Source organism: Mastacembelus armatus, chromosome 8, assembly GCF_900324485.2.
Source record: "Mastacembelus armatus chromosome 8, fMasArm1.2, whole genome shotgun sequence".
Lineage (NCBI taxonomy): Eukaryota > Metazoa > Chordata > Actinopteri > Synbranchiformes > Mastacembelidae > Mastacembelus > Mastacembelus armatus.
This window is the reverse complement of record NC_046640.1, coordinates 5,848,451-5,861,902: the sequence shown is the minus strand read 5'-3', so window position 1 is coordinate 5,861,902 and position 13,452 is coordinate 5,848,451. Positions and strand designations below refer to the sequence as shown.

The 13,452-nt window shown below is 40.6% G+C and overlaps 1 protein-coding gene across 1 annotated transcript; it reads right to left on the bottom strand.

The window, feature by feature from the left end:
• Positions 1-2,293: 2,293 nt before the first annotated feature.
• On the bottom strand, positions 2,294-10,001 carry LOC113140875 (dual specificity protein phosphatase 3-like). The gene is made up of 3 exons (XM_026324956.2): positions 9,595-10,001; positions 4,898-5,130; positions 2,294-4,224 (listed from the first exon to the last, which is right to left on the bottom strand). Exons 1-3 carry the CDS (start codon positions 9,768-9,770, stop codon positions 4,016-4,018), a joined length of 618 nt encoding a protein of 205 aa, XP_026180741.1. The 5' UTR covers positions 9,771-10,001; the 3' UTR covers positions 2,294-4,015.
• Positions 10,002-13,452: the final 3,451 nt, after the last annotated feature.

Sequence of the window (13,452 nt, the reverse complement as noted above, 5' to 3'; positions counted from 1 at the left end):
GACACGTTGATGATTTAGATGAAGCAACTACTGATGTGAATTCAGAGAGATCTACAGTGGGTACGGAAAGTATTCAGACCCCTTTAAATTTTTCACTCTTTGTGTCATTGCAGCCATTTGCCAAAATCAAAAAAGTTCATTTTATTTGTCATTAATGTACACTCAGCACCCCATCTTGACAGAAAAAAACAGAAATGTAGAAATTTTTGCAAATTTATTAAAAAAGAAAAACTGAAATATCACATGGTCGTAAGTATTGAGACCCTTTGCAGTGACACTCATATTTAACTCACATGCTGTGCATTTCTTCTGATCCTCCTTGAGATGGTTCTGCTCCTTCATTGGAGTTCAGCTGTGTTTAATTAAACTGATTGGACTTGATTAGGAAAGGCACACACCTGTCTATATAAGACCTTACAGCTCACAGTGCATGTCAGAGCAAATGAGAATCATGAGGTCGAAGGAACTGCCCAAGGAGCTCAGAGACACAATTATGGCAAGGCACTGATCTGGCCAAGGTTACAAAAGAATTTCTGCAGCCCTCAAGGTTCCTAAGAGCACAGTGGCCTCCATAATCCTCAAATGGAAAAAGTTTGGGAGGACCAGAACTCTTCCTAGACCTGGCCGTCCAGCCAAACTGAGCAATCGTGGGAGAAGAGCCTTGGTGAGAGAGGTAAAGAAGAACCCAAAGATCACTGTGGCTGAGCCCCAGAGATGCAGTAGGGAGATGGGAGAAAGTTCCACAAAGTCAACTATCACTGCAGCCCTCCACCAGTCGGGGCTTTATGGCAGAGTGGCGCAACGGAAGCCTCTCCTCAGTGCAAGACACATGAAAGCCCGCATAGAGTTTGCCAAAAAACACATGAAGGACTCCCAGACCATGAGAAATAAGATTCTCTGGTCTGATGAGACCAAGATTGAACTTTTTGGCGTTAATTCTAAGCGGTATGTGTGGAGAAAACCAGGCACTGCTCGTCACCTGCCCAATACAATCCCAACAGTGAAATATGGTGATGGGAGCATCATGTTGTGGGGGTGTTTTTCAGCTGCAGGGGCAGGACGACTGGTTGCAATTGAAGGAAAGATGAATGTGGCCAAGTACAGAGATATCCTGGAAGAAAACCTCTTCCAGAGTGCTCAGGACCTCAGACTGAGCCAAAGGTTCATCTTTCAACAGGACAATGACCCTAAGCACACAGCTAAAATAACAAAGGAGTGGCTTCGGAACAACTCTGTGACCGTTCTTGACTGGCCCAGCCAGAGCCCTGACCTAAACCCAATTGAGCATCTCTGGAGAGACCTGAAAATGGCTGTCCACCAACGTTCACCATCCAACCTGACAGAACTGGAGAGGATCTGCAAGGAAGAATGGCAGAGGATCCCCAAATCCAGGTGTGAAAAACTTGTTGCATCATTCCCAAGAAGACTTATGGCTGTACTAACGCAAAAGGGTGCTTCTACTCAATACTGAGCACAGGGTCTGAATACTTACGACCATGTGATATTTCAGTTTTTCTTATTTAATAAATTTGCAAAAATTTCTACATTTCTGTTTTTTTCTGTCAAGATGGGGTGCTGAGTGTACATTAATGAGAAATAAAATGAACTTTTTTGATTTTGGCAAATGGCTGCAATGACACAACGAGTGAAAAATTTAAAGGGGCCTGAATACTTTCCGTACCCACTGTATCTAGGGTAGATGATGGATGGATGGATGGATGGATGGATGGATGGATGGATGGATGGACCGACCTTTCTACTTCCTGGGGACATTACATCATGGTTAGACTGCCATCTTGATAACAATGTCATCTACATCCAGTATGATGGTTATGATTGTTGTTTTTTTAATTAATATACAATAATGGTTATGACAAATATGACTTATGGCAAATGAGATTAAAATAATAACGTGATGACTTCCTGGATGTCATGGTGCATATAAATGTGATTGTTTTGATATTTGGGATAGACTGTACAACTAGAATGAATGTTTGGGGTTTTGTCCATAGTCCAAATCTGCCATCTAGTGGAAACTGTTAGTATGTAAGAATACAAATATGCTGTACAGTCAGTTGGAAGGTTGGTAATGTGGTAATGTCAGCATTAAATATTCAGTTATGTCAGTAAAGTCATATAGGACAATAAAACACTCCCTTCAGTCAATATTATGCTTAGTTTGCCTGGAACTCATTTCATGCTAAATGACACCTCAGTAATTGTTTTAGACACTTATTAAAATCAGTCACGTCACAGTTTATTACTGAATGCATGAAAAAGAGCAACAAAAATCACCAGGGTCATTAGATAAAGTGCACTTCATATAAGCAGTGTGATGATCTGTAAGACTCAGGAAAGCCTACTGACAGTTATTCTCCTATTCAGTAATGCACATGATGATTCACATCACAGGCTCAGAAACATACATTGTGACATATAATGTACACTATGACTCAATGATATACAGAGCTGTGCTAAAGGAATGTAAACAATTTGACTCACGTATATTACAGTGCATGCTCCTGTACAATTTGCAAAAATATATACTGATAAAAACACTAATGTGCAAAAGTGTCAACTGAGAAGTTTTTCCAATAACATTTAAGTTATTGGAAAGTCTGCCTCACATTTTGAAGTGTTTAAATTACAATCAGAGACTTTTGGTTCCTTACACTAGATGGTTTGATGTAAGACCTCAGGTTATTCACCCTCAACAACCTGACAAGGCATTTGTAAAAAGTAATAAAATGCTGCCTTAGTGTCGACATGTGAGACACATAAGCTCCAAAGATGAAATTAATTGGTGAAATATGCTTATTTATTTTCTTGCCAAGAGTTAGATGAAATAATTAACTCCACTCTGATAATTAGCATAGCTTAGCATAATGACAGGGAAAAGAGAGAAACAGCTAGTCTGGCCACGTAATAAAATACATTTACAAATACAGTGCGTCTAAAGCTTAATAATAAGCATGTTAGACCTTGTTTGTACAAAACAGGAGTGTAAAAACTCTATGCTAAGCTAATTTAGCTGGTTATTACATTGTCTCTAGTCAAGAAAGTGAATCTGCATTTTTTTCCCTAAAATATCATTTTTTTACATTTTCTTTGCTGGTCCATTTATATCAGACTAGATTAACAGTTTTACTAAAATCAACCTATACTGTAGTTTAAAATTGTGTAAAAGTCCTATAAAACAATTACCGCAAGACATATTTTTGACTAAGACACACTTCTGAGGCATTTGTCTAGACATGAGTGCAATATAGGTCACTCTTAGGGCTAAAATTGAATAAAATAGGTAGTATGAAATATACTGAGGTCAGTATAGGTCAATGATTATGCTGGTTTCATACAGATACTAAACACATTAGACCAATATAATATAACACTTTAACTTGAAAATATGATTTAAAATGAAAAAAAAAACAGTGTCTACTTTAAATCTCTAGTGGCCACAGCTGGTACTCAGAGTCTGGCAGTGTTGGTACAAGTGAGGTCAAGATAAAGGGCATAATGCCAGGAGACAGGAAGAGTGGAGAAGAGGGGAAAATGAGGGCTAAATGAGACGAGATAGTAGCAGTATTAGAGCACAGATCATCATCAGATTACAATATTTTTTAACCACTCAATGAGGCACATTAACATCCCTGTTATGTTCAGATATTGTTCTCTAGAAGCATGAGCAGCAGGAAAACACACTGAACTATACAAAGCATGACAATCTGATTATTCAGTGTCACTTAGACCTGACCCAAGATAAATATTCAGAATCTAAGTGATAGTATTGTATGTATACATGTTTTATGCAGTGTACCTGAATTTACACATTACATTGTATGATCAGCAAATGGTATCAGCAGTGTCTCTTGAAGAATTAAAATACTGTATCTGCGTGTTTTAGTGTAAGATGTGTTACTGCGTCAGCTTCAGTTTACCACAACATTCCCTCACAGATCTGCGGCAGTGATGTGCATTTTAGCAAACTTTTGTTCTGCGCTACAGTCTGTGCACTTCATTTTTCCCAGAGCTTTCCATCTGAAGCCAGCTTCTGGTTTAGCAGACAGAGCTGCCGCAGGAAGCCATCATTGGGTCCAATTTCTCTTTTCTGCCGCACCATGGCCAGAGCAGTGTGGACATCCATGTTTTGGCGAAGCATCAGGTAGGCTATGACTAATGTTGGTGAGCGGCTGTAGCCTTCCCTGCAATGAACATACACTCTCCCTGCAGGAGAAAATAAAAAGTTTTAGTTCCCATAAAATCAGAACAGGCAAAGCTGGTATATTACCCTTTGAGTTTAAAGCTACATTAATTGATTTTTGGTTATCTTGTGCCACCTGTAGCTAATATTGCTGCTGAATTCCCTGCTGTCTAAGAGCTAGTTGCTAGATAGTGCTTGACAGTGGCAGCTGTAGCTAAGGTGAATAAAACAAAGGGTACCATTCACTGTTTATCACCTTAAAAGGTGATAGCTATTATTTTTATTCAAGCTGCTCACCTGACAAAAGTAAATACAAAATTCTCTTTATTTTTAGGTCTGGACAGCCACTTTTTGGAGTATACGTCACTTGTCGAGTGCAGACATGCAACATATTCTAAACCTACTTAGCATTACAGTATACTTACCATAGGTGCAGCTACAGTACAGTATCTTTCCTCCACATTGTGTCTTAATACATCTTGATATAATAACAAGGCTTAATACATTTGGGGTTTTTGTAATGTCATCATCACATAAATTAGTTTTATTTTTGAAAATGTTTTTTGAGCGTGCTTTAAAGCTTAAACTTTAAATAGTAAATAAGACCTCAGAGAATGAATGTGTTTTTTCAGAGCCCACACTACCCAACACACAGGATTTCAGCTTCACTTCATATCAGCTCTGCTATCCTCTGACCTTTTCCATTTTTGTATGCCAGCGCCTTCTCGATAAAGTCTGCTGCCTCTTCAAAGTAAACGCTGATATCGAAGTGGTCGGTGTCGCTGGCTGGTATTCCATGATATGTGATGCCTGTGCCTGCGTAGAACTCAGCGTTGGTGTTGACATGCATGAAGGAGTTTCCCTCAGCTGCATTCAGGATGTGGGTGACACCCAGACGCTTCAGACGCATCACGTTTGTCGCCACAAACCTGCATTATGTTGGTAAGCACAACAAATACTCATTAGCAACCTTTCAGTATATCTGCATTTGGACAGAACTCTTGACTACTGCTTGGGTCTGTTAACAGATCTTTGTGAAATTTCTGATTTAGTGCTAAATTCAGTGAATAATTGAATTTTAGCTGTTTAATTTAGTCGCTCACAGATTGGTTTTAGAGGCGAAAAGTGAAGGGTGATTATAACATAAAGTTAAATCACAATTTTTCTGAATATTTAAGACAATGTTGAGAGAAAAAATATTTTAATGGTCTGGAATATCTAAAATTGACAGTGCACAGCATTTAATTTCACATGGCTGTACCATGATGATTTAATATTGCACATCCATAAAGTTAGGGGACTTACAAGAGACATTTTTAAGAAAACTGTAAAGTCGCAGCACTGGCTGAAAGTTTCCATCCATCATAAGAGTATATTTTTTAGAAAGCTTCTCCAACACCACAGGAGACTATATACACATACTGTTATAATTACAATTCAGCCTCACAACCTCTCCAGAGCCTTTGTATTTCCAATCCAGATAATCATTCCACACCTTTCTACCAGCTGCCCTCACAGTTTCCTGCCTTTTCCAGCCATCTCACTCTGCACACCTGTCCCTCATTCCCTGTTAACCCCACAGTATACATACCTGCTCAATTACTTCTGGCTGTTGCCAGATCATTGTGTATCCTTCTCACCTCCAGCCTGTGCTTTCTGACTGCTTTCTGCCTTAGCAGTTGTATTTGTTTACTGACCACTTATTCAATTATAGTACCTTTAATTCTATTACATATAAAACATTTATTTAATAGCCCCACATTACACAGTTTATAATTAAATAAAAATTATCCATACAAAGAAATGCAGTTTCATTGTAAATATTGATTGCCTTTGTGGAGGACATTATTTCTGGTTTAATGAAGTGATGAAGCGTACTTTGAATATGAATTATGGTGGTGGGGTATGATTGTGGCGAGGATAAAGGGGGGAGCTGTGGAGCAGCGGCTGTTATGGTATATGGGTGTATGTGATGAAGAAGGAGAGGAGAGGACCCAAGTTCAGGACACAGCTCTTTATTATCAGCCTGGACTCACCAGGCTCAGGCACATGCATAAAACTCCACCGCTCAGCGTTACAGGCAAGCTCTCTTCCTTACGACTACAGTGAACATAACGCAAATGTAACGACAAGGAACAAAGGAATTCAGGGGGTATAAATAGACACAAAGCAAAGGATAATTAAACAAAGTTGGAACTGATCATACTAACGAACATAAAGCTACCCATGATCAACACAGGGGATATAAAGGAACTCAGATACCAAAATAAAAGTCCAAACCGGAAATCAAGATTCACTCCATGACAGCACACATATATAGGAGGCGGAGTTACGAGGACAGGTAGACAACCTGGAAGGAGAAGGTGAGGAACACTGCCGCAGAGCAGGGAACGTCCGACGGAAAAGATCTCTAAAATAAAGTATTGAACAGTAAAGGCTGTGTGAGTTTGTGTGACTAGATCAGCTAGGGATGGCTCAGTTTATCATGACACTGGATTTAACCAAGGGCTACTGGCAGATTCCCTTAACGCCAGAGTCCATGGGAAAAAAAGACCTTCTCCACTCTGTACGGACTGTACCAATTCGTCATGCTTCCATTGGGGTTGGTCGGTGCCTCCGCCACATTCCAACATCTTATGGATGGGGTGCTGCAGCTGCATTCAGAATATCTGGATGACATCATCATTCACAGGGACACCTGGGCCGAGCATGTACTGAGGGTGGCTGCGGTGCTCGAATTGCTGAGGCAGGTGGGGCTCACCGCCAACACACGGAAGTGTGCAGTTGGATGGAGGGAGGTACAGTATCTGGGGTACCAGTTAGGATGCGGCCATGTGCAGCCACAAGTAGAGAAGACCGCAGCCGTTGCATCCTGTCCCTAGCCCAAGACCAAAAAAGAGGTGAGGCAGTTTTAAGGATTGGCTGTTTACTACCGGTGGCTTGTTCCAGGGTTTGAAGACCTAACCGCCCCATTGACCAACCTCACCTGCAAAGGTGCCTCAGATCTGGTCCAGTGGACAGAGCAGTGTCAGGTATCGTTTGAGAGACTAAAGAAAGCTCTCCATGGGAAACCGTTGCTTCACACGCCTAATTTTTCTCTACCTTTTACCCTGCAGACTGACACCTCAGACAAGGGGCTGGGGGCTGTGTTGTCCCAGCAGGTCAGGGGGGTTGACCGCCTGGTGCTGTACCTCAGCTGGAAACTCTCAGAACGAGAATTGAGGTACAGCACCGGAAGAATGCCTGGCCTAGAAAAATGCCAACGTGCAGATCACCCATTGGTATCTTGCTCTCCAGCCCTTTAAGTTTAAAGTGGTCCATAGGCCCAGGGCACAGATGGTGCTGGCCAACTTCTTCTCTGGCAGTCGCCCACTCCCCCTGAGTGGGCGGGGCCGGTTGGCTCCCTGGCCTAAATCAGGCCTTGGGGGTAAACTAAACTTGGGAACAAATCTTCCTCTTAAGTCTGTCTGCATTTAAAAGGAAAATATATTAGTGTTCACACATGGCCATCCTTTTTTCTATATATAAATATCAAAACTCTAATGGAGGAAACATTTCAAATGTTACTAGTATATTATACATTACATTACACTACTGACACCAGCTTTGAGAAAGTGTCTGTTTTGGCACTACTGTGCTAAAGACAGTTGTGCTGCTTCTCACTGTGAGTCTCTTGGTATTGCTGTAACACTTAGCACCTCCTGCCATTGGACATGTAGAGCTACAAATCAAGTAGATGCCCATTGGTGCTAATAGTGAATGCAGCATCATGCCTCCACAGAAAGTTTGCCAGGCTTTCAGACTACACATAGGAACCAGAAGAGAAACATGGGGGGAATGACGTGTGGGTGTATGATTTCTTCAGCAGGCTTCAGAGTTTGTTCCAACTGCCTCTCTATAGGTTCTCTCCTTCAGAGAGGCAAGGGAGGTTTTTCTAACCAGAAATTCACTGACATGACATCACTGATAAAAAAAAATAAGGGTTTCCTTTGTAAAACTTTTAGATCTGACCTCACTTGTTAGTGAGCATGATCTCCATCCATCCAGGTTACACCCTGGACAGGTCACCAGTCCATCACAGGGCCTGAAATACTCTCTTCCCAATTCAGAATACTCTTAGCACCCAACAGGGGTGTTTTTAGCAACAGAAATGATCAGGGGCTTATACAGTGTGAAGAAAATTATTTTTTGTGCGGTAAGCTCTCTTTGCGAATGCATATTCCAGCTTGAATGCAGCTATTTTGGTACCTCTGTCTTCCAGTTTAACTTTGGTGACCAATATATACTTTCATACACAGGGTTTCTTCAGGGTTTGTGAAGCTCTGCAAACAGCAATTCATTAAAGACTGAATATTTTCTCCTTTAACAGCATGTGTTTGTTATATGATATGATGTACTTTTGTGATGCAATGTATGACAAATTGCAGGATTATCTGTTTAATGATAGCATCATTACAATCTGGGGACTAGGACATTAACAGAGTTGTCCCTAACCCACTCCTGTGTGGTGTTGTCTTGGCTTGTGCTTAGGGTTGTTGTAACTTTCCCTCAACCCTGATCAGTCTCACAGTCCCTGCTGCTGAAGACTAAAATTCTGTTTTCACTTTGTCATTATGTGGCACTGAGTCTAGATTAAAGAGCAAAAAATGAATTTAAACAATTGTAGTATCAGGCTGCAACATAATACAAGTTTAAAAAGTGCAGGAAGTCTGAATATTTCCTGAATGCACTGAATAACAGTTGATATTCTGTAGCCTGCACGTATGTTATGGATGTGTCAGTGGGCTGAACATATGTTTATTTTCAGACTGACTCCCCCCAAAAGTTGCCAGGACACAAAGATGTCAGTAGTGTTAGCTGCCGAGACTGACAGCATGCCTCACAGGATATTTTAATTCAGCACGGGGCTTATTCAGCAAAGGCTATTTTCAGATCTTCTATTCCTACCTCCAGCTTCAGTTCACTACATGCCTGTGGGCAGATCTTTTTTCTCAAACAGGAAAATAAATTGCTATTATGAACATATATAACACGAATCAAAATACCCCCTATGAAGAATGAGTGGTTAATAATGGCAGAGCAGCAATAATCTTACTGTGAGCCATGGCGCTCATTTTCTAGGACAGAGATTGTTCTGGAGCTCATATCATATTCTTTAAAACAAACAGGCGCAGTGTGTCTAAACAGCAATGGAAATGATTCCAGCCACAATCCCTGATTTTAATCCGTCTCCTTATGGCATTGGCCACCAATCCAAAAACAGATTCTAAGAGAGTAATTATAGGCGGAATTGTTAATAAGACAGAAGACAGTATAATGTAAATCATACTTTAACATCCCTAGGTGAAAAATGAGGATTTCAGACTGTCAACACGATCACAACAATCACTCACGCATTGCCGACGTAAATCCTCGGGTAAACCTCATGGAAGTGTTTTGTCGGCCAGCTGTAAAATCCGCTGTCGTCCGTTAACAGGTCATTGAGCTGCTGGAGAGACACTTCGAAGCGCGACATGTCGAGCCGCTCCCAAGCCGCTGTCTTAACCTGCTGATTGTGTTTGCCCTTCATACCCGCCGAGCGACCACTCAGCCTCCAGCTGACAGACAGGGGGGAGAGGTCGGTGAATGTAGCGGAGGCGTCGGTTCACCGGGCTGCCACAGTGAGGAGGGATCTCCCCTCAGAACGACCAGCTGCTTGGTGCGACAGGTAAGGGGACCCTTAAGGAAAGCTTAAGTTAGATTACAAAGCCACCTAACCCACTCTGTTTCCTGGATCTTTCATTGCTGTTTGGAACCCACTGTCAAATCTGTGAAACCTTTAATTTATTTATGATTTCATGATGAATGATTTTTTTCCCCCCCAAAAAAGACACCAGGTCAACCTACAACGTCAGGTCCAGACAGCGTTAAGGGTTTTAACAAGATGCGAAACGCTCGTTTGCAACAGTAAAGTGCTGTAGTGAACAGGGTAAGTGGATCTCTAAGGCAACTTAAGTTTCCCTTAACCTTCCCCTTAACCTTCCCCTTACCTGTCGAATCGGGCTTTAGTGTTGTCTGAAAACCAAACTCACATCCAAGAAAGATGTTGAATCATAGTTTGTTTATTTGTCCTGTATGGAGCCAGAACAGTGACAGTTAAACACTGGCAGTGAAAAATAACACTTGGCACCAATCCAATTCTAGGATCCATCTTTAGGGGGCTCAGCCCTTCAGTAGGTGACAGTGATCCTTAAGATGAGAGATGTGGTGACCTGGTATAAAGCCCATATTAACAAAAAAAATCTAATTGAACAAGGATCTCTGATGATAAGTGGATGAATCTTTTTTATGGAGTCTCTGTCCAGCTATACATATGGATGAACTGCACTGGTATTCAACCCCCTGTGAAATCTGTAATTTCTGTGGCTTATATGTTTTTACACTTCTACATAGTGGTTAAGAGTGAGCAATCACAGATAACAGTAGTAGACAATTGTTTTAGAAAGGACCTTTTCTAAATGTTTGTGAATGTAAGATGAGAGGATTAAGTCATAATGACTCAACTATCTAAACTAAGTAAAACATGAAATTATCAACTTACTCATTTATTCTGTGTGTATGTCTCTGGGTGGTGATACACCTGGTTCTTCCAGGCCTTGCTCTCTCTCTTTGTCCTCTCCCTCTCTATCCTTCTCGCTCCCTCTGTGCACTGACAATCACATACAAATATATTGTAATCAGCTAGAAAATACTCATTAAATAATTAAAGCAAACAGACACAGTAGGACAATTTATGAGTTAAACAAATGCAAGAGGTTGGAGAGAAATTACATTTATACATTAATAACATGTAAACACACTGCTTATGTAATGTTAGTAATTTACTACACAACACCTCAAAATCTCATAGAGTCAGCTGCAATAAATGTGGGCAAATAGGTGCTTATGGCATTAGTATCTAAATGTTCCTGACCATCTATCCACATTCTCACCTGGTTCATCCTCCTCTCTCTCTCCCTCCTTTTCTCTGTCTCCATCCTCCCCTCTTTGCACTATCATCCAAAAAGCAAAGGTAACAACCAAACGGAGAATTCATTATTGCTGCTCAGTGCACTGCGGTTATGTTATTATAGGTTGCCTTACTGTCTCACATGAACCTGTCTGTTTTTTTTTTTTGTAAAAAATAAACGGATGTCCATCTGTGGGGGAGAAAAGAAATTTCAAATGGGTCTCGGTTTGTTTTTACAATATTTCAATTCACTATCTAAACACGATGGGCTATCTTCAAGCCTCATACTGTCAAAATAACGTACCTTCAAACTCGCTGTAGGCTAATCGTCAGTAAGTCACTGTAACTAAGTCTGCAGAAATAGACTACATAATAAATAAGATAATCAATAAACTGTTTACAGAGATGTTCCTTTACATTTTATTTTGCCATCAGTTCTGATCCTTCCACATTAACTCAAAGTTACAAGTGTAGGCTAACAATTTGAATTTTGAACAGTCAGTTGCTCAGACACCCACCAATCAGAGACACATCCGACTCCTGTACATAATCTCATTTATTTTATTGGTCCATTTGAACCTAAAAATGTTTATTCCATCTCTAAAAAGCAAGTCTGCATAATCTAAGGTTTTAGGACTACACAAACTCACAAAATCATGATGATCACTTTATATTTCAGGGGTGCTGAACTGAGATTGGGGGGCTTTAGCACCCCTAAAAATAGCTTCTTGAATACTGTTGGGTGTTCCTTTATATATTCTGATCACAAAAAACCCATCCAGATATGCTCTCCATGTACTGTTTTATTGAATGTTTTTTCTTATATTTGTGTATGAACATTTTTGTTTCTGTAAGAGACCTGTCAACAATGTTTGGTGCAGTCTGGGCATGTCCAGGTATGGAATCAGTAAGCTAGATGCTATAGACGTTTTACAGGACAATTGGTGTCGGTCGATATGTCTCATCAATGTCGTAACAGCTGCCATACTTTCTGCTATATCTGTGCCTCAGAGACCCTCAATGGCTGATCATGAGCATATCATCTGTACTTTGGCTATAAAATTGGTGATCAAGACATTTGTTTTGAGACGTGCTGTCTGTCTGTCTGTCTGAGAGCCTGGCTCAGAGCCACTCAAAAGACAATGCCGTCTGGTTTCTCTGCCAAAAACAAGTCAATTGAATACCCTAATCTGCCTTCAGCATTGAGACCCGTGCCACATGATGACAGTCTTCCAATTCCGAAACCATCAGAGGAATGGACCTTTGATGAACCAGATGAAGAAACTGCAATGTAGGGAACTGGCACTGACAGTGATCCGGATTTTGAACCATGCTCATCAGGTGATCCACATAACACTCAGAATTAAACAATCTGGTCAGAGATGTGGGTCTGTCAAATGCAAAAGCTGAACTGCTAGGATAGAATTTCTGTTTTTCAAAGCCGCCAAGATTATATAACCAAATTTTTTGCACAAGCTGACAGTCTTAGTTTCTGTGTTGACATTGAAGGAGTATTCTCTGCATTGTGACCATGATCCACAAGAGTGGCGTCTCTTTATTGACTCATCAAAGTTAAGCCTCAAAGCTCTTCTGCTACACAATGGCAGCGTTCACCCTTCAGTACCTGTTGTCTATGCAGCACACATGAAAGAAACCTATGAGAACATGAAAATGTTGCTGAAGCACATCTACTATAGCAAGTACAACTGGATTATCTGTGGAGACCTGAAAGTCGTTGCTCTGTTCCTGGGACTGCAGCTCGGCTATACAAAGTACTGTTGTTTCATCTGTGAATGGGCCAGCCATGCCAAAGAGTCACATTATTCTAGACAGAGTTGGCCACTCCATAAAATTTAGTTCCAGGACAGAAAAATGTGGCGCAAAAATTTGCTGAAGTAAATGTTGCACTTGCTTTTCTTGGTAGACCATTATTGCTGAATTGTGTACTGGACAACAAAAAGCAAAACACAGAGAGAACTTTACTGTGCAAGAGAAGACTTTTACTGACAAATAGATTTTAAAGAAATATTTCAGCTGATAGATTTTGCATTCATAATACATTCAAGAAAGTGTAATTAAATCTAAAGTGCAAATGCTGCTGCTTTTCATCACTCACGTTAGCTAGAAAAAGAAAGTCATTTTCCATTGAAGCCCTGTATCCCTGTGTTTAAAATGACTTGAAGAGAAGCTGGTTGCACCGATTTCATCTGTCACATCACAGCTGGACAAGTCAAAGTAAGAACTACCTGCCACTAAAAAAGCT